General features: G+C 40.4%; 3 protein-coding genes and 1 pseudogene across 5 annotated transcripts in view; 3 read left to right on the top strand and 1 right to left on the bottom strand.

Moving 5' to 3' along the window:
• LOC146464690 (uncharacterized) overlaps positions 1-25,095 on the top strand; it is a 156,547-nt gene that overhangs the window by 78,203 nt on the left and 53,249 nt on the right. The window lies entirely within an intron of this gene.
• LOC146464698 (organic cation transporter protein-like) lies at positions 1,642-11,626 on the top strand. Of its 2 annotated transcripts, none has more exons than XM_085129173.1 (10): positions 1,642-1,764; positions 5,870-6,153; positions 6,584-6,730; positions 7,188-7,468; positions 7,887-8,129; positions 8,791-8,925; positions 9,672-9,751; positions 10,286-10,394; positions 10,598-10,670; positions 11,049-11,626. In XM_085129173.1, exons 2-10 carry the CDS (start codon positions 5,875-5,877, stop codon positions 11,283-11,285), a joined length of 1,584 nt encoding a protein of 527 aa, XP_084985299.1. In that variant the 5' UTR covers positions 1,642-1,764; positions 5,870-5,874; the 3' UTR covers positions 11,286-11,626. The 2 variants fall into 2 exon arrangements, with proteins under 2 accessions (XP_084985299.1, XP_084985300.1); XM_085129174.1 differs by lacking the exon at positions 1,642-1,764 and adding an exon at positions 4,433-4,498.
• On the top strand, positions 1,657-24,565 carry LOC146464696 (organic cation transporter protein-like). Of its 2 annotated transcripts, none has more exons than XM_085129171.1 (10): positions 1,657-1,764; positions 18,375-18,657; positions 19,173-19,319; positions 20,098-20,378; positions 20,822-21,064; positions 21,714-21,848; positions 22,491-22,570; positions 22,953-23,061; positions 23,548-23,620; positions 23,999-24,565. In XM_085129171.1, exons 2-10 carry the CDS (start codon positions 18,379-18,381, stop codon positions 24,233-24,235), a joined length of 1,584 nt encoding a protein of 527 aa, XP_084985297.1. In that variant the 5' UTR covers positions 1,657-1,764; positions 18,375-18,378; the 3' UTR covers positions 24,236-24,565. The 2 variants fall into 2 exon arrangements, with proteins under 2 accessions (XP_084985297.1, XP_084985298.1); XM_085129172.1 differs by lacking the exon at positions 1,657-1,764 and adding an exon at positions 17,203-17,225.
• LOC146464697 (uncharacterized) lies at positions 12,836-18,380 on the bottom strand (annotated as a pseudogene).

The raw sequence follows: 25,095 nt of genomic DNA, 5'->3' as shown, positions 1-25,095 counted from the left end.
ATGCTAGTGACAATTATAATAATTGTGGTTTTCTTTCCTTTTCGTTCCCTTTTTAAGCATTTTTTTTACTGCTTAATAGAAAAGGACAAACGTTAACTTAAACTGGAAAGTGAAAACAAAAAAAAACTGTAACAAACAGACTACCTTAAATTATAATTGTAGTCATTAAATAAATATTACACAAACAACACGACCAACAGCTGAAATCAAATCACGTCTTATTAACACGTTTCACTTTTTGAATGAGCAATATTTCCCGCAGATTTCAATTTCTGAGGATTTCAATTAATTTATGACGATGCTTTTACGACCCCGTCGCTCAAAACACAGACCGATTAGAGAGTTTAAGATGCAACGAGAACGTCAAGAAAGCAGTAGATTTACAAACCAAAACAATAACTTTGCCCCTGTATATAAAACGCTTTTTGGTACATTTTTTGCTGTTTCTTTTACGCGACCTACCACGTGAAATTTCCTAATTTTACGTTTGAAAGAGGAATCGGGTAGTAAGAATCCGACTGCAGGAGATTTTCTTTTTCTGTAGCTCTTGAGCCGGGACATATTTGTGCGGCTTTCAGCAACGCGCGACTGCCACTAAATTGCTATAAACTATAAGGCCCTGATTATATATGAGACCGGTATGAACTCAGATCGGTACGACTTCAGATTGGTCTCCATACAGATGCCTGTTTCTGTTTACTGAAGCCGATCTGGAAACTGATCTCATGCCGGTTTCACTCAATTCCGGTTGCTGAACCGACACGAATGACTCGGACCGGTCTGAAGTGGGACCGCGGAACCATGCATGTAGACACTAACTGATTTGAGACTGGTCTGAGATCATTGTTTTGAGCATGTCAGGCAAGAGTGTTGTTGGACCATTCACAGAAAATCAAACCCCGTCTCAAGTAATCGCTTCATACTTTCAGACCGGGCTCATATAAACTTTAACGTACCGGTCTCATGTAATCAGGTCCTAAGAACATGCTATCAATGAGCGGACGTATTAGAAAACAAGTATTTTATTTAACAGCTTTTATGGCTTGAGATTGGTTGATTCTAATCCAATTTGGTTCTTTTTTTCGATTCACAAGGTAGGAGTACCTTTGTTGCTGTTGTATACAGGAGAACCCAACGACACCTTTCGGGAAAATTAATACAGTGTTAATAGTATGTTGTACTAAACACTAGCTGAGTGTCCCTACGTCAATCTTGGTTACTATTTTTAACGTTCCTGGAGAAAAAAATACCCGCTCTTCACTGCCAGCGAGCAAGACTTTTAAGAAATGGTAATCCCAGCCCGCAGCTGTAAGCGTGATGTCTGACAACTAGCCAGCTAGCAAGTCTGTTTGTAGGACGAGACAGTATAACGCGTAGAAGTAGTAAAAGTTTTACAATTCAAGTATGTTCGGTGCTGCATCTCCCTAGTTTAGCCTTTTTAAAAATTGTTCGAAACTGTGACTCCCTGCACTGCCACCCCAACCTATGGGGTGGAATTTTCGTACTTTTTCTAGTAACTAATAGAAACAAACTTGAAGGATTACTTTACAGCTCCAAGATCCTCTCTTTGCGTGACAAAAGCCACCTGACCCGCACGGCTCATCTGTCAGAGAGGTCACCGTCTCGTCAGCTTAACAGTGGTTTCCTTGATATCATATTAAGGTGTACCTTGCAAAACATTCTTACCTTCGATTCGCTCCACTTCTGTCCGTCTCCTTATTCACGAGCTGCGAGCAGTGGAATTTTTTTTTGCAGTTTAGAAAGGTGAGTAACTAGTCTCTAGGTCTGATGGGCCGGGACATGCATTGGAGACAACTCGTTCTGACAGTAGCTCTGAGCAAAGATATACAAATCTGACATATCCGTATCCGCTTCGAATACTAATCGCCAAATGAAGCAGTATATTAACGTTTTTCGCGTCGTATCCTCCTGCACTGTTTCGTGAGATTTAAAGGATGCACTGGCGGGGACAACGGTGCTCAAAAGCCGCTGGCTGGAGAGGAACACAGGGATGCGCCATTGGGTATGGCCTCTTGAAGCTTCTTGAGCGACTTTGGTGTGAAAGGGACTATTGAATATCAAAGTTGTATTATTTTAAACAACTAAATGTACAGGTCGGCCCAGATTTACGAAACCTTCCTTTCATGCTTGCTGCCGGTTGTTAATATGAACCAAATGACCTCATTATCAGGTCAGACAAAGTAATGCTTTGGGAAACCCTAATTTCCCCTCTAAAAGCAAAGACAAGTCAGATAATCGTCAGAACAACAACATTCCATGATGAGGTAAGGGAGAGGGTAAGAGATTCTGCGGTCTTGTTTGTGCTTTCACGCAGTTGTCAGTGAGCGGTATATCGCCTGTGTTCGCTTGTCAATGCAAACTATGACAACGAAAACAGAAGAAAGATCATGCCAGGATTGTTTATTACCGGCTCAAGAAATGAGCTCTTGACCAGTTTTATTATTCAAAGCTTAGGCAAAAAAATTACGGTCTCTGTAGGGGTTCGACTTGAGTTCGACTCTTCTTTAGATACTTGGGTGTCCTGTGGAGCCAGGTATTAAATTTGGTCAGTTTCGCCCCCGGGGTAGTCAATCGATAATATCGATAATCGATAGCATTCGATAACAATCGATAAAAGTCGATTAACTTTTTCGAAATTCGATAAAAATCGATAAAATATTTCGTTGTGAGTAATCGATAATTATCGATTTTTGAATCAGGGCTATCGATTTTATCGAAACTGAATTATCGTTCCAATTTTCGAAACGGCAACACCTAAAGATATTAAAGAACTCGCAGAGACACTTATAACAACTTCCCTGTTCGTAAAACGATATAAATTGCTTCATCTTTTCTACAAACTTTTAGTATTACTCAGCGTGTGTTGTATTTGAATGAAATCCGATATAGATCTCTGGTTGATTATTCCACTGTTTTATTTATTTGCTGATGTAACACAATCGCACGCTCGTTGCTTTTTCACCCAGTCTTTAAAGGGAAAGATTTGCGTGATTTTTTGAGTAAAGATATAAACAAATCATCTAGACGCTCTCGTGTTCGTAATCTAAATTCTTCTTATTCCCCCTATTTCTTAGGTTAAACGTGGTTTCAAAACCAACGGAACAAAGGACGAGAAAAAATTTAGACAACAATCTTGAAGCCCAGAACCCGGAAAAGGAAAAATAATTTACGTATGCAATCGAACCCGGTTAATCGAACAATAAAATCAGGAAGAAAATCATAATGCAGTCTCTTTGGTCTCTTGCCAGTGTTTGTCAACAAATCATTTTATTGCCGCCTTTGAAATCTACATTTAAAGAGTCACAATCAAACGCTCCCTCAACGGAAACAGGATAATTTTTATCGATTCACTGATAACGATCGATGAATCCGATAAAATCGATAACATTAACACTTCGTCGGCGTGTGAGTATCGAATTTTATCGATTGACCGATAAAATCGATATAGTTTAAGTTCAATTTATCGATAGATATCGATTTATCGAATGATTTTCTGATATCAATTTTTATCGATTGACTACCCCGGGGTTTCGCCGGAGGCCTCAAAAGTGCAATCGGGCTGTGATGGTCTGGGGCAAGACTGATTTCTTACTGGATCGCGAACATGACAAAGTTTAAGTGTCGTAGTAATATTCATAAACATTGCAGTTAGTATTTTTTTATATATATGTAAGAAAGTGTCTCCAAGTAACGGTGTTAATTTTAAGGGAAGTAAAGGATGATTTCAGTCGTTGCGAAATGTGGTGCGTCTTGTGCTTGAACCAAGTTATGGACAGAATTAAAAATCTACACGGGTTGTCTAGCTGGGCGACGTGGTAAATGATTAGTCAATAAAATTGTAGCAAGCAATGATGTGCGACTTGAAACCGCAAGTGGAATAACTTAAACGGTTTGTGAGGGTCGGTCTGGAAACCTCGGTACGATAGTTTTTCCTAACACCAGAAATATCTGAGAGATGGTTTGGTAAGCGTACTGAAAAGTCTTTGAAAACAGATGTTTTTAAGTTACCTGTTGTAGTATTTCAATAAATCTATTCGGACGTGACTAAGACACCTATCAAAGAGCAATGTGTGCCGTAATGTAACTTGCTTGTGAAATGCTCTGTTGCGCGGCTTACATGCATTCTAGTGCTGGTTTGTAAGAAGTCGCGGCAACCAACTCTTTGTAAATTTGGCTTTACGAAAAGTATCGACCACAGAGGTTCGCAACGTGACATTTAGTTACCAGAGTTTGCGGCGAAAATGCAGAAAACAGTCATTTGTAGCTGGGCGACGTGGTAAATGCGGAAATTAAATGCGTCGATAAAAAAGTAGCAAGCAATGATGTGCGACTTGAAACCGCAAGTGGAATAACTTAACTGGTTTGTTAGATCGGTCTGGAAACCTCGGTACGATAGTTTTTCGTAGCACCAGAAATATCTGAGAGGTGGTTTGGTAAGCGTAGAAGTCTTTGAAACAAGGTTTTGCTGATCATCCAGGTAACAATATCCTTTAGATAAAAAAGAATGATGTCGTGAAAGCAAACTGGAAACGGCAGAAATGATCACGTGACTATGTTTATCGTTCATTTGCCTCTTGCTGTTTTCGGTAGTTTTGCGTTAGCATCAAAGGCCAGAATTTTTTCGCACTATTCTCATCCGTGTACTCAAGAAAACATAAACGCGAATCTTACGTTTGCCGTTTGCCGTTTGTCCTTTTGCCGTAAACGTGGTGCTTAATCTCTCAAACAACAACGAGCGAGCATGTAGCAGCGGACGTCAATATGTAATGAACGGGACCGTTTTGTTTGTTTTGATGAATTGAAGTCAGTAATTATATGGCAGTTAGCAAGAGCGATAACTGAAAACGAATGAATTTGTGCGACAAAATGCGATCGAAGCGTAATTTCTGGAGTGATCGCGTGTCAAGAGACCGTTTGTTTGTTTACCTGACGGTTTGAAGCGGCATCTCATTGGTGACTAAACAATTGAGTTGCCAGACTGAAATGATGGTTTTTTGACACTTAAGGCAAGTCGATAGTGCGTTGCTGTATTTCTTTGAAGGCGCGACTGAGCTGAAGTGTTAAGCACAAATACACACGCCGTTCGCGATAGACCCTTACTAAAACATTTTGAGCGTTTTTGGAAGGGGTCGGTGCGCGAACTCAAAGGAAAAGTAAGGAAACTGAAGAGACATTCAATCATATCAAATTGAGCAGAGAGCAACCAGAATGTAAGGAAACTACGAGTAGAATGGACGAAAGTTTGAGTACAGGCATTTGCAAAAACCTTAACATTGTAAGATTTGCACAACTGTTGATCAGTGTAAGAATAGAGATGTCAGTACCTCGTAAGTAAGAGCAACAAGAAGCTGTCAGTAGATATGTTATGTTTGATAAAAGGACAGATCGTCAACAAAGGAAAGTGGAAAGCAATTACACTACTTTCGTACCTCTTGTGGTAAATGTAGTGATTTTTCAGCGCGCCAAAAGCTTTATCCATCCAGACATTTAAAATCAAACCACACCCACTCACGCTCTCTCTAAACACTCTTTTTAGCTTGTTACAATAGTCGATCAACGATCACGCTGAAGTATAAAAGAAACCCTTTGTACCGTTCCCGACACTATCCGTCCCTGTTCACCCTCCCCCTCCCCCCTTCCACCCTTCTTTTCTCACTCGTCCTCTCTGCCCTCGTCTCTTCCTACCCTTCTCCCCGGCAGTGATTCTCAGATATATATAATCACGAAGAAAAGCTAATGAGGCCAAATATATAGACCCCACAGAAAGCTCTCACACGTGCCACTCCACTTCGTTTCTTTGCAATCATAGTGTAGTGTAAAAACTGTTTTCACTTATTTCTCGTTTCAGGCGTCATGGCTGAATCTTCAAAACCAGGCAAAGAAAAGAGCACTCATGAGTTCGATGATGTTTTTGACCTCGTGCCTTCTTTTGGAAGACGCCAACGCATTTTGTTTTTTGGCTTTAACGTGTTGGTGTTCGTCATCGTTAATCAGTTTTCCGCGCTCGTTTTTGCATTTGGTACTCCTGGATTCCATTGTGTCACGCCAAATGTCACGTGCGCCGCAAAGAAATGTTGTGACGGATGCACATTGTATTCATTTGACGGACCATTCCACAGCACCGTCTCAGAGGTATGAAACTTATATCTGTAGCTGCACATGCCATTTTAATTACGAACCCTTTCAATCTTAAATTGAAAGTCTGATAGTCACAAAAAAACTTTTCGGTTTTGAGCTCTCTGAAGTAAAAATCTTATCTTTAATGGAATTTTCTTATTTCTATCACGCGTTTGACCGAGGTTAAGGTTATATCACTCTCAACCCCAGGCTTGCTCCCAATCATCCTTGGCGAGTGGTCGAATGTGACGTCATCAGGGGCCCAGGGGCTCCTTACGTTACCCGTTGCGCCACTGAACCTAGCCTATGACATGAAGCCTGGTAAGGCTGGGAACAAGGCTGTCTCAACACCCTCAACAAGACGTGTTTCAGCAAAGCAGAAAGAAATTTGTGGTTTATTTCAGAGCATTGTTTCTTTTTCCTTTTTTTTATTTTTTGTCTTAAGTGGAACCTTATTTGTGATCGCGCGTTCCTGGGTGCCACTATCCAGTCTTGTTACTTTGCTGGGATGCTGATTGGCTCAATTGTGACCGGGATGATTTCAGACGCCTGGGGACGAAAGAAATGTATTTTTATCTGCAACGCCATTATGGTAAGCTGATCACTTCTGGGCAACCTCGCTCACTGCTAGTTTCTTGTTATGGTCTAGTAGTAATGAAAAACACGAAACGAAAATCATCTTCCACGTGGAAATTAGAGCCCAATTTAGTGCTATTTGCACAAGGAAAGCGACCATTGTGCTGTCACCGTGAGTGCTTGAAAAACTCTTTACTCTATGATGTTATGTAAGAACGTAATTTTGTTTACAACGTCAATTGCCTATTGCCGCCTTCAATTGTCGCAAAAGCAACTCCCTGGTGCGGTCATCTGAAGAAACCATGACTTGCCAAAACCGATATCAACCCGTTGTTCAAATGATATCATGTTAGGCCTTTAAATTTCATCTGCACTGTCAAGTGGCCATACAACTGAAAAAGAGAAAGAGGATTTTGTTTAACCTATAGCAAAAAGGCTTTTTTGCCATGAGATAATCGTCTTTTCTTTTCCAGCTTGTCGCAGGAGTCGCCTCTTCGTTTGTTCACAACGTTCCTTTCTTCGCCATTCTTCGGTTTTCGGTCGGGTTTGGTCTGACCGGAGTCATGTTATCTCTTTATATTTACGGCCTGGAGCTTGTCGGACCCAGGATCAGGACGGCTGCTGGAAATATGACTTACTTCTACTACAACGGCTTTCAAATACTGTTTGTCCTCATCGTGTATTTCTTGCGAGACTGGAGGCCGCTTCTCCTAGTGATTACAGTACCGGCTGTTCTGCTCTTTCCCTTTTGGAAGTAAGATACTGATGAATATTGAACTATTTCTCTAACAATTAGTTTAAGAATTGCCCACTCAAACTTCAGGTCTTGATGATAATGGAGGTTGGGGAAGGGGCGTATTCTACATTTGCGTATTGCCTTATATTTAGGTAAAAATGGAACTAGTGTTTAATTATAGTTTTCAACATGAAGAGGCAAGAATTGTGTGTTCAAAGTAATTTTATTTCGTACATAGCAGAGCTTTACAATTAGAATATGACTTCCAAATCCTTATGCGACTGGCTTTAACGGTATTTCACATCCTGGTACCGTTCTTAGCCACCCTCTGACGAAGACCTGGCTACATCAAACTGGATTAATGGGCGAACCTATACTGTAGGTTCAATCGTCAACATATTTCCAAGGAAAACGATTTTATTTTCTTCATACGCAGGCTTATTCCTGAATCACCCAGATGGCTTATCGCTCACGATCGTCTCGACGAGGCTCAGTCTGTTCTCGAATCATTTGGCGGCAAGAAGGACAAACCATTGAACGCAGAAGTGTTACGCGCTCTTATTGAAGATGTGAGGAGAAGCCAGTTAGCAAGAGAACAAAACGCTAAAAAATACACCCCCATCGACTTGTTTCGTACACAAAAGCTGAGAAAATGGACTGCCATCCTTTGTTATCAATGGTATACTGACCTTTTTATATTCTTGATTATCCTTCGCTTGCTAATGAGAAGAGAATATATGTATTGTGAAAATCCCATTGCCTCGTACTCGGGAAAGAGATTGCCTAGGGTTCTCAAAAATCGTAGAAGGGAAAAGAAAAGAAGCATAATCATGCGTAAAGAAATATGGGAACATTTCCGGCTAACGAAAGGGTTTCCCGATGACTCTTTGTATTCCTGATCTGTGTAATGTTTAGTCGGTTATTTGAAACCCAAGAAACTGGAAATCAACGTCGGTTGATGAACCTTTAATTTTCCACTCTACTTTAGATTGAAATGCTGTTAATATACTGTATACAGGATTTGCTTGCGACAATAATTCTGACCATATTGTTGTCAGTTTTGGATTTAGCAACACAACGATGAATCTGGAGAGTGGTTTGAGGGCAGAAAATGAGGGATATATAAAATTTTAGAACTTATAACTGAGTCTTCAAATGCTTTCTTGCAATTATGTGGCATGCCCTGAAGGAATGTTCACTAACTTAAACCCCCTTCCCCCGCCTTTGATTAAAGAGTGTATGTGTGTTTGATCTGCGCATAATTTTATCAGTATATCTACCTTCAATTTTTTTTAATTTATGTTTCTATTTTATCAATGGTGCTTGATGCTTCATGCCAGGTTTGTTGTGGCCCTTGTCAGTTTCGGGATGTACATATTTATCTCCCAGCTGGTGGGAGATATCTACGTCAACTACCTTATCATGGAGATAATCACCACCCTCCGGATACCAGTGACGTGGTTTCTTTATTTGAAGTAAGTAGGAAAAAAGAAAGATGTAATGAGCATAGGACTACGAAAACTTTTGACGGAGGTAGTAGGCTTGAGTCGAATCCATGACCTTCTCACATGGAGATTCGGGAGTTAAGTATAAGTATACTGGTGAGATGAAAATACGATCATCATCATCATCATCATCATTATTCATTCTTTTTTACAGTTGATGCGATATTTTAATGTGCGACTTGTAGGTAATTTTTTTCGGAATCCATAATTCAGCGGCTGGTGGTATTTTTTAAGTAAACGTGCCCAGAGAGATTTAAAACTCAGGAGCCCATGACTACATAACGGCGAAATTAGATTTGAAAATCATTAAAAAATGAACCTTTCTTGAGGAGCATAATGTTAGGTCTTGTAACGTATCGGGACTTGCGAGAAACAGGCGCCTTGTGTTCGGGCCTATTGCAAGAATATTTTGGTCAGCCATGAACAGTGCACAATGCTTCGAGTTTGATCAGGTATTTTGCGCATGCGTAGAGAGAAGGCAGCCTGGTTGTTATCCTGGTGGCAGTCAATCTCGTTTCCCCATGCCGCGTTCCTTTTGGTCGGCAGCAAGAAAGCTAGCGCATTTGGTCTCCGCGCTGATCTAAAAGTTCACAATTTGCGAGTCCAGGAGTGGTGCTCAAAAAGCTCAGCACTGTTGTTTCAAGATATTTCAACGGCATTATATTATTGCACTTTAAGTTTCCTTTTATAACGGGTTTTTTCTGTATATTTCCTAGATTTGGTCGCCGCATTTGTCATGGGATCATCATGATCTCTGTGGGAATTACATTTCTCCTTGTACTGTTGGTGCACAAAGGTAAAAAAATTGACGGGAACAAAAGAATCTTTGTTTTTATTTATTTATTTATTTATTTATTTATTTGTTTAGACGCGGAAAATCATCAGTTACAAGCATGCTAGAAACTATGTAACAAGGGCAAAGAGAATAATAAATTTGATTTAAGTTTAGACTTAAATCGGTGAAAGTATATTTTTTCTATTTATTTTGAATCTTTTCAGTGCTACATTAATTTCAGGTAAAATTCATATATAACGTAACTGAACTTGAATTAGCATATAGGAAACCAGTGGATAGTACGATATTTTTCGAGCGCTCTGATTGGCTACTTTTAAAACCCGAATAGTGTTAGCTATAGATCACTAGTGAGTCCGCTGTAACAACATACGGGACTTTTCTCCACACCAACCTGGGCAGCCCTATTTTTTGGTCGATATGTTTGCTTCTGTGTTTTGGTGGTACATGCCTGCACACTGATGATTACAGAAACACGGACAATAACATTGGGAACGACCATTCACTGCATGTATTGATGGTTTTTTTTTTTTGTAGATTCACCGGTGGCAACCACAGCCTTGTCTATTTTTGGTTTCCTTTTAATTGACTGCACGTGGACCAGCACTTATCTGATGACGTCAGAGCTCTTTCCAACTGTTCTGAGGTAGGTGAAGTCGATCATAGTCGACATCACCCAAGCAAATTTATTTGCTGTAATTATTTTCCTTTCCACGAACCTTTGAACCCGTCCACAAAGATGCGTTTTCGTTTCTTTTTACTTTTTCATATTCTGTTCACTTGAAAACGCATGGAAAACGCAACCGGTTTTAACTGTTTCCTCTGAGTTAATTTTGTTTTCCTCTTTAGGAATACTGCTCAAGGGACAGGCTCTACCAGTGCTCGTGTTGGTGGAATTTTAGCTCCATACGTCGCTTTAATGGTCAGTAGTGAAGCCGAAAAAAGTATTCTCTCTTGTTGTAAGACAGAGCTAGCTCTCAGTTCAATAGGCCATTTCCGAGTTGCTGTGAACCTCACTATAAAAGCGAGGCTAAGTGCAAAACTTTTCGTATGAAAATTAGTTTTGTTCGCGCATGAATGAAAACTAATTTCCGTAACAAAAACTTTGCACTTAGCCTCGCTTTTATAATGAGGTTCAAAGAAACTCGGAAATGGTCTTCTGCAGTTTCAACAACTTTCCAGTCAATGTGGTTTCGTAACTTCAACACTTTTGTTTTTAACGACTAAACAGTTTAGACAGCTTCACCAGCAGTCTTCGAAAAATTACTGAAAGCATACTAGCTATCCCTTCTGTTTGTAGGGTCAATTGCCAGGTCTTAGCATTGCTTTCCCAGTGGTTATTTTTGCTGTGGTCGCGTTGCTTGCCGGGATTTTGATATACTGGATTCCCGAGACGCTGTTCGCACCCATGCACCAAACCATAGAGGAAGCAGAGGCGGCCGAAGATGATTATGGGATACCTTGTTGTGGAAAGAGACGTAGAAATCAAAACGATGAGGAAACACAGGCAATAAAGATGGAAGACATGACAACTTAATATCTAGGATTTCCTTTAAGACTGTTGTAAATCAGAAGTGTATTGCCTATTGTAATGATAACGGTTGCCTTTAGTTATAAAAAAACAATTATTAACATAAGCGTCAGGGAATAGTTATAGCTTTTAACCCAGCTTCCCGCTTAGCGGTGCGCTTGAATTATGGAGCTGAGGGTTCATATATTGTAGACATATTTCTTAACCACTTAATTTGTGATATGTATTAAGCGCGAAGCTTCCATCAATGTAACAATATTTGATGCTAATATTGTGGTATATAATTGTTTGATTCTATGAGTAAATCTTTTCGATAACCACTGATAATAAATATGTAAGGTTCGAAACTGGATGCCATTTCTGGAGAAAGGGGACTGTGACACAGTGATCACATGCATGGCTGTTGTGACGTCAGCGTTTTCAAAAGTTCCGTTTTCGCCGCCCACACTACAACACCTACAACACTCTTCCCCTTTCCTCTGCTTCAATGTTGGTTGAGCATATCAGCGCGCGCGAAGTCGTCGCGGCTTGCCGTGTTTTATGTTTTAACAGCAATGCTTAAGTCGGAGAGGGAGGGAGGCTTTGAACAGACTGACCTTCAAGATTTTAAAGCCAATCGTAGCTCAAAACGTAATCACGGAAAAAGAATTGTGGTTGAAATGGAAACCTGTAGCACTTCTTTTATTGATTTTTCATGTATTTAAAATTGTTGGTAAATATTGTGCTTGAAATCTGCTTTCTGGTGAATGTCAAAAAAAATCCCTAAAGTGATAAAGTATAAAGTATCGTTAACAATGTAATGAATTGTTGGTAATATTGTGACATTTTCATTCAATTAAAATTAACTCATCAATAACTTTGAAAAGTTGGGATAGCCTAGTTAAAAGATTTCTTAACAAATTTTATATTGTGACTTACTTTAACTTGAAACGTAAAAAGGACTCGTTGATCATGCTTTTGGGTATGTTAACAAACATACCTGCATGGTAAAAATTAAAAATAGTCCTGTAAAAATAATTCTCAAACTCATTAATAATTCATCAAAAGAAAACAAAGAAAAATCACTACCCTGACCGTGGTTTGGATATGTGATCCTAATTACCCTAAAATTTTGCCAGCTTTAGCCTTGAATTTTTCCAAGAATTATTTATCATTTGAGAAGCCATATCAAACACTCGAAAGTGTGTTTCATCAGGTATCCAAACACCTCGAAGTCGTTTAAAAAAACTCGGCTGCGCCTCGTTTTTTCAACTTAACCTACTGTTCAGTCTTTGGATAACTGATGAAACACTCTTTCTCGTGTTTGATATATTACTTCAGTTTTGTTTGAAGGATCTAACAGTAGTATCTCTTTAAGAATGATTCATCGACAAATTCTATTTCATAAGGTACTGGCCCAGGCTACGAGGACCATTTAAAGAACAATCTAAGTCGACATTGATATGACTATAATAGCTCCCAACAGGCTGACGATACCAAGGGTAATTCCACCTGCATCATTCGATCTTGGCGGCTTGTCTGAACGGACTGCCAGTGTTTCGGGTTGATCGCAGAATTTATCGGAACACAAAGCCAATGATTTCACCCGGAAGAGGGTCATTGAAACGCTTACTTCGTTGATTGGACTTTTCAACTTTCAGTTTCGTGATCTTCATTGATCTTCCTATTCCGAGTTTAAAGCATTTTGGAATCTGACTTGAAACGCCACATTTGCTTCCTATGTTACATATTCCTTTGACTGATTCCCATGCCGTGTCCAACTCAGTGAACGATCCCTTTATAGTCCAGAAGATCTTGAAGTACTCCGAGCAATCCAGATCACAGATCGATGGCACATCTTTGTCGGGATGTAAGTAGCATGGAGTGTGAGAAGCAAACGCTGTTTTTCTTATCTGTTCACACGATGGGTTCTTCCAAGGTCGTAGCAACGGCACCAAAGCCACCTGTAGGCACTTGCGAACACCATCCACCCATTTCTTCCCATCTGAACTAAACAAAGAATATCGCTTATCGTACAACTTGCAGAACTTCTCAGCGTATCTGATTGCTTAGGCATTGCTGGTATCCTCACATGGGTACTTCTTTTCCAAGCAGTTGCGGTACCAGTCACAAGAGTCGCCAGCTGGGCTGTAGCACTCTGCAGGTAGAGATCTGTTGGTGGAGGCCGTGAATAAGCTGGGGTTACAGGAGTAATCTTTGGTCACTGGGCCGTTGTCTTGGTTGTACACTTCAAGCATGCATTGGTACCAGCAGTAGATCCTAGAGTTGTTAATACATTCCCTTTTATGGCCACTTTTCTGGTTGATGTAGGTATTGGTCAGGCAAGTTGCACACTGGTATTGGTTATTGTATTTGGACATCTGAATGCACCCACTAGCTCCTGAGGGACCGGAGTCCTTATCGCACTGGACAGCCCATCCATGTTGTACAAATAACAAAAGTGCCGAGTAATGGCCACATCTCTATTCTGTCAAACAAAGAAATGATAAAAATAGCATTGTATTGTACAATATGCGTAATTTGCAAATTGAAATTTCTCCTATGAAGTAGGCGAGTTATATTATGTTTCTAATTTGCATCGTTTTTCTCAACTCTGTGGTGAGCTTTGAATATTATACGTATATTTATTGTCATTGTTAGTGACTGATAGTTCAGTTCTGTTTTTGCCTCAGGTCTAATTCCGCCCTCGCGTCACACCCCCTGGCCCTAGACCCTCTCCCCTCCCTCATCCTCAATCCAATCAACCGCAAATAAAAGGTATTCGAAAATTTGATCGTAGTAGCACTTTAACGGAAACTTTCTCTCTCGTTACAGCAACTCACGACGCTTACTATAGAAGTAACTTTTAAATCCTGATGCACCTATTGTCACTGGCGAACGCGATTGGTCAGTGACGTTTGTTATTTGAGAGATGGATCATGTGTACTTAAGGCACCCGTCGACCGACTGTCGACCGTCACTATCGGCCGAGTATCGACAGACATATCGGTCGACATATTGGCCGATACTCGGCCGATAGTGGCGGACGACATTGCTCGGCCGAGCGTCGGTCGACATATCGACCAGCATGTCGACCGAGACCCAGCCGATATGTCGGGCGACACTCGGTCTACATGTGAAGGTCGTTACGTCGACCGATACTCGGTCGACATATCGATCGATAAGCCACCGACATTTGCCCGATACTCTACTGACACTCGGCCGATACTCTACCGTTACTTGGTCTACTCTTTGTTACTTAGTTTTATTCCTCTCTCTACTCAAATGTCTCTTGTTTGCGTTCCCCACGCACCTATTTTTAAGGGACTTTCGCCGGCTTTAACCAGTCTTTATGTAAAATGCTGATAATTTGAAATGACTGTGGTCTAATGAACATTATGGTGGGAAATATGATTTACTTGGAGCGAAAAAAAAACCCGTCATTTTGCCATGTTTTCAGTGCAATATGCTTCGACTGAGCCCATTTTGGCTTCTATTGGCGACTTGCGCGGACAAGTGCCAGGTCTTTCAAGCTCAAATGCGCATGGCAGTTGTTCATTTTTGTAACGCGCACAACAACGACAACAACAACAACAAGATTTATTTCAAGTAAAGTATAAGTTTACAAAGCTTGTGCCCGCAATTAGCAAATGTCTCTTTTCAGGGGACAATTTTTTGGTATGGGGATCGTACATAATTTTTGACAGATCAGAAGGAGAATTACCTGTTAAGATTGGGGCATTTCCGCTTGGAAATCCCGGTGGGGAATTTTGGACCACTTTTCAAGAAATTCCGTTTTCTCCGGGAATTTTCCGTTTGGGAAGAACAAATTAGCCTTTCCATTTGCATTCCAACCTAACTTTCAGGATTTTTTTGCGTAAATGGTAAACAACCCTTATCTCCAAAAGTTATTTCAATTATTAATGATTACCTTCTCTGACCCAGTGCTTGTTCAGACTTGCATGTAGCATTAGATACAAATTCGAAATGACGGCCGTTTGAAAAACAATCTGAATGCTTATCTTGGCCCTATACCCAGGTGGGCCCACTACGGCTCTTTTTTCGCGTGTCCCGTGTGCTAGGCCGGAGGATACGGATGACATTTCAGCAAAAGAAGACGTTCAACAAAACACAAAACTGACAGTCGACCGATATGTCACCGACAGTCGACCGATATGCCGCCGACTGTTCATCGTAACCTAAGACTTGAGGTATCGACCGAGTGTCGACCGACATACTGAGCAAGTGGCAGCCGCGCATCGGTCGAGATGTCGATCGACATATCGATCGATTATTGGCTGATATGTCGATCGACGCGCGGTCGATATGTCGGTCGATACACCGGTCAACATGCCGTCCAAGTATCGATCGACATGTCGGCTGACAATCGGTCGACATGTCGACCGACAGTCGACCGAGAATCGGCCGATATGTCGATCGATATGTCTGTCGATAGTGACGGCCGACAGTCGGCCGACGGGTGCCTTAAGTACACATGATCAGGTGTTTTACAGCGTGTACATGCTTGTTCAATAGGTTATTATCTTTTATGCAGTACTATGATTTCAATTGTCAGCAGCTTAATTCCTCGTACAAATCATAACAAAAGGCAGAAAAATATATTTCGGTTCCCTTTAATTCTTTAGTATAGTTTCCTTCTTAATTCTTTTATTCTAACTGAAAGGAGTTTACTCTCGGACCAGTGGTCAACTAGAATTTCAATGTACCATCAGAGGGAGCCCACACAAACCGTGTGACCGGTGACTGTTTACAAAATTTAAAGGATGTGTATGGAAATATTATAAGGTTCGTATTATAGCCAAATGTTGGGGAAAATGTTTATCTGAAAAGTCACAATAAATGTAAACTTATCTCAATAGTTGTGCTTTGTCGTTCTTTTGCCTGAAAATGTCGAATTTAGGCTATTTTGAAGGTTTTGCTTTCGTCGTTTACCTGAGCGTTATATATATAACGCTCAGGTAAACGACGAAAGCAAAACCTTCAAAATATACATAGACGTTTTCGTCGTAGGTTTCAAAAGTGCAATCGGGCTGTAATGCGCCTGCCAAGTCTGGGGCAATACTGATTTCTTGCTGGATCGCGAACAAAGTTTAAGTGTCGCAGCAATATTCATAAACATTTTCTATATATGTAAGAAAGTGTTTCCGAGTGCCGGTGTTAATTTTCAAGGAAGTAAAGGATGATTTCAGCTGTTGCGAAATGGGGTGCGTCATTTGATTAAACCAAGTTATGGACGAAATTAAAAATCTACACGGTTGTCTAGCTGGGGGACGTGGCAAATGCGGCGAATAAATTAGTCGATAAAAAAGTAGCAAGCAATGATGTGCGACTTGAAACCGCAAGTGGAATAACTTAAACAGTTTGTTAGGGTCGGTCAGGAAACCTCGGTACGATAGTTTTTCCTAGCACCGGAAATATCTGAGAGATGGTTTGGTGAGCGTACTGAAAAGTCTTTGAAAACTGATGTTCTTAAGTTACCTGTTGTGTATTTCAATGAATCTATTCGGACGTGACTAAGACACCTATCAAAGAGCAATATGCGCCGTAATGTAACTTGCTTGTGAAATGCTCTGTTGCGCGGCTTACATGCATTCTAGTGCTGGTTTGTAAGAAGTCACGGCAACCAACTCTCGGTAAATTTGGCTTTACGAAAAGTATCGACCACAGAGGTTCGCAACGTGACATTTAGTTACCAGATTTTGCAGCGAAAATGCAGAAAACAGTCATTTGTAGCTGGGCGACGTGGTAAATGCGGAAAGTAAATGCGTCGATAAAAAAGTAGCAAGCAATGATGTGTGACTTGAAACCGCAAGTGGAATAACTTAACTGGTTTGTTAGATCGGTCTGGAAACCTCGGTACGATAGTTTTTCGTAGCACCAGAAATATCTGAGATGTGGTTTGGTAAGCGTAGAAGTCTTTGAAACAAGGTTTTGCTGATAATCCAGGTAACAATATCCTTTAGATAAAAAAGAATAATGTCGTGAAAGCAAACTGGAAACGGCAGAAATGATCACGTGACTATGTTTATCGTTCATTTGCCGCTTGCTGATTTCGGTAGTTTTGCGTTAGCATCAAAAGGCCAGTGAAGTCAGTAATTATATCGCAGGTAGCAAGAGCGATAACTGAAAATGACTGAATTTGTGTGACAAAATGCGATCTAAGCGTAATTTCGGGGCGATCGCGTTTCAAGAAACCGTTTGTTTGTTTACCTGACGGTTTAAAGCGGCATCTCATTGGTGACTAATATAAACAATTGACTTGGCACACTGAAATGATGGTTTTTTGACACTTGAGGCGTGTCAATAGTGCGTTGCTGTATTTCTTTGAAGGCGCGACTGAGCTGAAGTGTTAAGCACAAATATACACGCGCCGTTCGCGGTAGACCCACACTAAAAGATTTTGAGCGTTTTTGAAACGGGTCGGTGCGCGAACTCAAAGGAAAAGCAAGGAAACTGAAGAGACATTCAATGATATCAAATGGAGCGAGAGAGTAATCAGAATGTAAGGAAACTATGATTAGATTGGACAAAAGTTTGAGTACAGGCATTTGCAAAAACGTTAATCTGGTGATCAGTGTAAGAATACCCGGATGTCTACCTTGAAAGTAAGAGCAACAAGAAGCTCTCAGTAGATATGTTGTGTTTACTAAAAGGACAGATCGTCAACAAAGGAAAGTGGAAAGCAATTACTCTACTTTCGTACCTCTTGTGGTAAACGTAGTGATTTTTCTGCGCCCAAAAAGCTTTATCCATTCAGACAAGCAAACCACACCCACTCACGCTCTCTCTAAACATTCTTGTTACAATAGTCAATCAACGATCACGCTGAAGTATGACGTACAGTTTCCGACACTATCCGTCCCTGTGCATCCTCCCCCCTACCCTCCCACCCTTCTTTTCCGACTCGTCCTCTCTGCCCTTGTCCCTCCCTACCCTCCTGGCTCCCAGTACTAGCGGGATTCTCAGATATATTAATCACGAAGAAAAGCTAATGAGGCCAAATATGTAGACCCCACAGAAAGCTCTCACATATGCTACTCCACTTGGTTCCTTTGCAATCATATTGTAATAACTGTCTTCATTTCTCGTTTCAAGCGTCATGGCTGAATCTTCAAAATCAAGCGAAGAAAAGAGCACTCATGAGTTCGATGATGTTTTTGACCTCGTGCCTTCTTTTGGAAGACGCCAACGCATTTTGTTTTTCGGCTTTAACATGTTGGTGTTTCCCATCGTTAATCAGTTTTCCGCGCTCGTTTTTGCATTTGGTACTCCTGGATTCCATTGTGTCACGCCAAATGTCACGTGCGCCGCAAAGAAATGTTGTGACGGATGCACATTGTATTCATTTGACGGACCGTTCCACAGCACCGTCTCAGAGGTATGAAACTTATATCCGACGCTGCACATGCCATTCTAATTAAGAACTCTTTCAATCTTAAAAAAATAAATAAGAAAAGCCCGTTAAAAAGATAAGGATTTTACCTCTAAAGCTCAAAGCTGATAGTCACAAAAAACTTTTCGGTTTTGAGCTCTTAAAGTAAAAATCATTTTCTTACTTCTATCACGCGTTTGACTGAGGTTAAGGTTATATCACTCTCAACCCCAGGCTTTCTCCCAATCACCCTTGAGTAGTGGTGGAATGCGACGTCATCAGGAACTCATGGGCTTCTGACGTCACCCGTTACGCCACTGAACTGAGCCTCTGACATGAAGCCTTATAAGGCCTGAGAACGAGGCTGTCTCAACACCCAAGACCGTGTTAAAGCAAAGCAGAAATAAATTTGTGGAATATTTCAGAGTAAGCTTAACGTTGCCGGCTGTTGTACCTACATAGCTGTTACCTTCATAATTTAATTGTTTCTTTCTTTCTTTTTTTTCTTATTTTGTCTTAAGTGGGACCTTATTTGTGACCGCGCGTTCCTGGGTGCCACTATCCAGTCTTGTTACTTTGCTGGGATGCTGATTGGCTCAATTGTGACCGGGATGATTTCAGACGCCTGGGGACGAAAGAAATGTATTTTTATCTGCAACGCCATTATGGTAAGCTGATCACTTCTGGGCAACCTCGCTCATTCCTACTTTCTTGTTATGGCCTAACAGGTAATGAAACACACGAAACGAAAATCATCTTCCACATGGAAATTAGAGCCCGATTTAGTGCCATTTGCACAAGGAAAGCGACTGTTGTACTGTCACTAGTGCTTGAAGAACTCTTTACTCAAATGATGTTATGTAAGAACGTAATTTTGTTTACAATAGAGTCCTAAAATGTGACGTCACAAATATTTGAATTTTTGAAGTTATAGGATTTTTTCATATGATTGGAAAGACCATGACGAAAGATGCCTACTAATTTATGCCTTCTAATTTTACCTCAGTTCCAAGCGTTTGGAACTGAGGCAAAATTAGAAGGATTTGTATGGAGTCAACGGGGCATAACAGAGCTAATATCTCGACCCCGAAAAGCAATAAAATGCTGATTTTTGGCAAGTAGGCATCTTTCGTCATGCTCTTTCCAATCAAATGAAAACATCCCATAATTTCATAAATTTAGTTTTTATGACGTCATCACTTTAGGACTCTATGTCAATTGCCTATTACGCTTCAATTGTCGCAAAAGCAACTCTCCTGTGCGGTCATCTGAAGCAACCATGACTTGCCAAAACCCATATCAACTCGTTGTTCAAATGATATCATGTAAGGGCTTAATTTCGTTTGCACTGACAAGTGGCCATACAACTGAAAAAAAAAGAGGATTTTGTTAAACCTATAGCAAAAAGGCTTTTTTGCCATGAAGTAACCGTCTTTTCTTTTCCAGCTTGTTGCAGGAGTCGCGTCGTCGTTTGTTCACAACATTCCTTTCTTCGCCATTCTTCGGTTTCTTGTCGGGTTTGGTCTGACTGGGGTCATGTTATCTCTTTATATTTACGGTCTGGAGCTTGTTGGACCCAGGATCAGGACGGCTGCTGGAAATATGACTTACCTCTATCTCAACGGCTTTCAAATACTGTTTGTCCTCATAGTGTATTTCTTACGAGACTGGAGGCCGCTTCTCCTGGTGATCACAGTACCGGCTGTTCTGCTCTTTCCGTTTTGGAAGTAAGATACTGATGAATATTGAACTATTTCCCTAACAATTAGTTTAAGGATTGCCCACTTCCCCTTTCAAGAGGAGGTAGCTAGGTAAAGTTCAGGTCTCGATGTTAATGGAGTTTGGGGAGGGGGCGTTAGTATTCTACATTTGCGTATTGCCTCATATTTAGGTGAAAATGCAACTAGTGTTTAATTGTAGTTTTTATCATGACGGAGCTAGAACTGTGTGTTTAAAGTGATTTTATTTCGTACATAGCTTAACAGTTAGAACATGACTTCCAAATCCTTATGCGATTGGCTTTAACGATATTTTATTTCGTACCGTTCTTAGCCATCCTCTGACGAAGATCTAGCTACATCAAACTGGATTAATCGGCGAACCTACTGTAGGTTCAATCGACAACATATTAATTTTCCAAGGAAAACGATTTTATTTTCTTCATACGCAGGCTTATTCCAGAATCACCCAGATGGCTCATCGCTCACGATCGTCTCGACGAGGCTCAGTCTGTTCTCGAATCGTTTGGCGGCAAGAAGGACAAACCATTGAACGCAGAAGAGTTACGCGCCCTTATTGAAGATGTGAGGAGAGGCCAGTTAGCAAGAGAACAAAACGCTAAAAAATACACCCCGATCGACCTGTTTCGTACACAAAAGCTGAGAAAATGGACTGCTATCCTGTGTTATCAATGGTATATTGACCCTTTATATTCTTGATTATCCTTCGCTTGCTAACGAGAAGAGAATAGATATATGTTGAAAATCCCATTGCCTCGTACTCGGGAATGAGGTTGCCTAAGGGTTCTCAAAAATCGTATAAGGGAAAAGAAAAGAAACACGATCATGCGCAAAGAAATATGGGAACATTTCAGGCTAATGGAAGGTGTCCCGATTACTATTTCCATTCCTGATCTGTATAATGTTCAGTCGGTTATTTGAAATACAAGAAACTGGAAATCAACGTCGGTTGATGAACCTTTAATTTTTCACTCTACTTTAGATTGCGATGCTGTTTTGTACTGTATGCAGGATTTGTTTGCGACAATATTTCTGACCATATTCTTGTCAGTTTTGGATTTAGCAACACAACGATGAATCTGGAGAGTGGTTTGAGGGCAGAAAATAAGGAAAATATAAAATTTTAGAACTGACTCTTCAAATGCTTTCTTGCAATTATGTGGCATGCCCTGAAGGAATGTTCACCAACTTAAACCCCCCTCCCCCGCCTTTGAATAAAGATTGTATGTGTGTTTGATCTGCGCATAATAAAATTATTTACCTTCAATTTTTTTAATTTATGTTTCTATTTTATCACTGGCGTTTGATGTTTCATGCCCGCAGGTTTGTTGTGGCCCTTGTCAGTTTCGGGATGTACATATTTATCTCCCAGCTGGTGGGAGATATCTACGTCAACTACCTTATCATGGAGATAATCACCACCCTCCGGATACCAGTGACGTGGTTTCTTTATTTGAAGTAAGTAGGAAAAAAGAAAGATGTAATGAGCATGGGACTAAAAATACTTTGACGGTTCAGCGGCTGGTGGTATTTTTTTTTAAGTAAACGTGCCCGGAACGTTTTAAAACGCAGGAGCCAATGACTATCTAACCGCGAAATTGGCTTTGAAAATCATTAAAAATTGAACCTGTGTTGAGGAGCATAATGTTAGGTCTGGTAACGTATCGGGACTTGCGAGAAACGGGCGTCTTGTGTTTGGTCAGCCATGAAAAAGTTCACAATGTTTCAATCTCGTTCCCAGAGCCCACGTGTCTTTTGGTCGGCGCCAAGGGCGCTGACCAAACGACACGTGGGCTCTGGGAACGAGATTGACAATGTTTCGAGTTTGATCAGACATTTTTCGCATGCGTAGAGAGAGGGCAGCCTGGTGGTTATCCTGGTGGCAGTCAATCTCGTTCCCTCAGGTCGCGTTCCTTTTGGTCGGCAACAAGAAAGCTAGCGCATTTGGTCTCCGCTGATCTAAAAGTTCACAAGCTGCGAGGACGAGTCCAGGAGTGGAACTCAAAAGGCTCAGTACTGTTGTTTCAAGATATTTCAACGGCATTATATTATTGCACTTTAAGTTGCCTTTTATAACCGGTTTTTCTATATATTTCCTAGATTTGGTCGCCGCATTTGTCACGGGATCATCATGATCTCTGTGGGAATTACATTTCTCCTTGTACTGTTGGTGCACAAAGGTAAAAAAAAATTTGACGGGAACAAAAGAATCTTTGTTTTTATTTATTTATTATTTATTTATTTATTTATTTATTTATTTATTTATACACGGAAAATCATCAGTTACAAGCATGCTAGAAACTATGTAACAAGGGCAAAGAGAATAATAAATTCGATTGAAGTTTAGATTTAAATCGGTGAAAGTATTTTTTTTCTATTTGTTTTGAATCTTTTCAGAGCTACATTAATTTCAGTTAAAATTCATATATAACGTAACTGAACTTGAATTAGTGCTTGCTTCTGTGTTTTGGTGGTACATGCCTGCACACTGATGATTACAGAAACACGGACAGTAACATTGGGAACGACCATTCACTGCATGTATTGATGGTTGTTTTGCAGATTCCCCCGTGGCAACCACAGCCTTGTCTATCTTTGGCTTCCTTTTAATTGACTGTACGTGGACCAGCACTTATCTGATGACGTCAGAGCTCTTTCCAACTGTTCTGAGGTAGGTGTAGTCGATCATAGTCGACATCACACACGCAAATCTATTTGCTGTAATTAATTTCCTTTTCGCAAACCTTTGAACCCGTCCACAAAGATGCGTTTCCAAACGAAAACGCAAATTTCTTTTTACGTTTACATATTCTGTTCACTTGAAAACGCGTGGAAAACGCAACTTCGTTCAAAGGATCAGGAAGAAGAGAGACCCTGGCAACGAGATTGTTGAAACGCACGCAGAAAACGGCAAACTAAGTTTTCCTAACAGTTTCATTTTCCGGCTATAAGAATACACTTTTGAAAACGGTTACAGTTATCAGACTGAACTCTGTAAATATCATGAATATATGCTTAAATAAACAAGTTAGTTTAAAAAAAAAAGGGAAGGACTTTATTCACATACAATTGAAATTAAACCAAAGCGAGGCTACTGACATCTCTTATCTGACCGGATTTAACTGTTTCCTCTGAGTTAATTTATTTTCTTCTTTAGGAATACTGCTCAAGGGACGGGTTCTTCCAGTGCTCGTGTTGGTGGAATCTTAGCTCCATACGTCGCTTTAATGGTCAGTAGTGAAGCCGAAAAAAGTATTCTCTCTTGTTGGAAGACAGAGCTAGCTCTCAGTTCAATAGGCCATTTCCGAGTTGCTGTGAACCTCACTATGAAAGCGAGGCTAAGTGCAAAACTTTTCATAAAAAAAAACTATTTATTTTGCACATGAATGAAAACTAATTTTCGTAACAAAAACTTTGCACTTAGCCTCGCTTTTATAATGAGGTTCAAAGAAACTCGGAAATGGTCTTCTGCAGTTTCAACAACTTTCCAGTCAATGTGGTTTCGTAAACCTTCAACACTTTTGTTTTTAACGACTAAACAGTTTAGACAGCTTCACCATCAGTCCTCGAAAAATTACTGAAAGCGTAGCTATCCCTTTTGTTTGTAGGGACAGTTGCCAGGTCTTAGCATTGCTTTCCCAGTGGTTATTTTTGCTGTGGTCGCGTTGCTTGCCGGGATTTTGATATACTGGATTCCCGAGACGCTGTTCGCATCCATGCACCAAACCATAGAGGAAGCAGAGGCGGCCGAAGATGATTATGGGATACCTTGTTGTGGAAAGAGACGAAGAAATCAAAACGATGACGAAACACAGGCAATAAAGATGGAAGACATGACAACTTAATATCTAGGATTTCCTTTAAGACTGTTGTAAATCAGAAATGTATTGCCTATTGTAATGATAACGGTTGCCTTTAGTTATAAAAAAAAAAACAATTATTAACATAAGCGTCGGGGAATAGTTATAGCTTTTAACCCAGCTTCCCGCTTAGCGGTGCGCTTGAATTATGGAGCTGAGGGTTCATATATTGTAGACATATTTCTTAACCGTATTAAGCGCGAAGCTTGCTGAAATGTAAGAATATTTGATGCTAATATGGTGGTATATAATTGTTTGATTCTATATGTAAATCTTTTCAATAACCACTGATAATAAATGTGTAAGGTTCGAAACTGGATCCCATTTCTGGAGAAAGGGGACTGTGACAGATCACATGCATGGCTGTTGTGACGTCAGTGTTTTCAAAAGTTCCGTTTTCGCCGCCCACACTACAACACTCTTCCGCTTTCCTCTGGTTCAATGTTGGTTGAGCACATCAGCGCGCGCGAAGTCATCATGGCTTGTGTTTCATGTTTTAACAGCAATGCTTAAGTCGGGTAGGGAGGGAGGCTTTGAACAGACTGAGCTTCAAGATTTTGAAGCCAATCGTAGCTCAAAAAGTAATCACGGAAAAAGATTTGGTTGAAAATGAAACCTGTAGCACTCTTTTTATTGATAAATTTCATGTATTTAAAACTGTCGGTAAATATTGTGCTTGAAATCTGCTGGCTGGTGAATGTCTAAAAAAATTCAAGGGATTTCGCTCTGCTGAATAAAAATTAAGTGTATTAATTATAAGTATCATTAACAATAAAAGAGTGTAATGTAATGAATTGTTGGTAATATTGTGACATTTTCCTTAACTGTTTCAAGTTAACATTAAC

The sequence above is a fragment of the Pavona decussata genome, unplaced genomic scaffold, assembly GCF_977016875.1.
Source record: "Pavona decussata unplaced genomic scaffold, jaPavDecu1.1 SCAFFOLD_161, whole genome shotgun sequence".
Taxonomy (NCBI): domain Eukaryota; kingdom Metazoa; phylum Cnidaria; class Anthozoa; order Scleractinia; family Agariciidae; genus Pavona; species Pavona decussata.
The sequence above is the reverse complement of the archived record's forward strand: the minus strand, read 5'-3'. Positions and strand labels throughout refer to the sequence as shown.

Coding starts and splice junctions, on each gene's coding strand:
- LOC146464696 (XM_085129171.1), top strand. CDS start 18,379: ATGGCTGAATCTTCAAAATCAAGCGAAGAAAAGAGCACTCATGAGTTC. Junction 18,658..19,172: donor TCCACAGCACCGTCTCAGAG/GTATGAAACTTA, acceptor TTTTGTCTTAAG/TGGGACCTTATTTGTGACCG. Junction 23,621..23,998: donor CTCCATACGTCGCTTTAATG/GTCAGTAGTGAA, acceptor TTTTGTTTGTAG/GGACAGTTGCCAGGTCTTAG.
- LOC146464698 (XM_085129173.1), top strand. CDS start 5,875: ATGGCTGAATCTTCAAAACCAGGCAAAGAAAAGAGCACTCATGAGTTC. Junction 7,469..7,886: donor CTGCTCTTTCCCTTTTGGAA/GTAAGATACTGA, acceptor CTTCATACGCAG/GCTTATTCCTGAATCACCCA. Junction 10,395..10,597: donor CTCTTTCCAACTGTTCTGAG/GTAGGTGAAGTC, acceptor TTTCCTCTTTAG/GAATACTGCTCAAGGGACAG.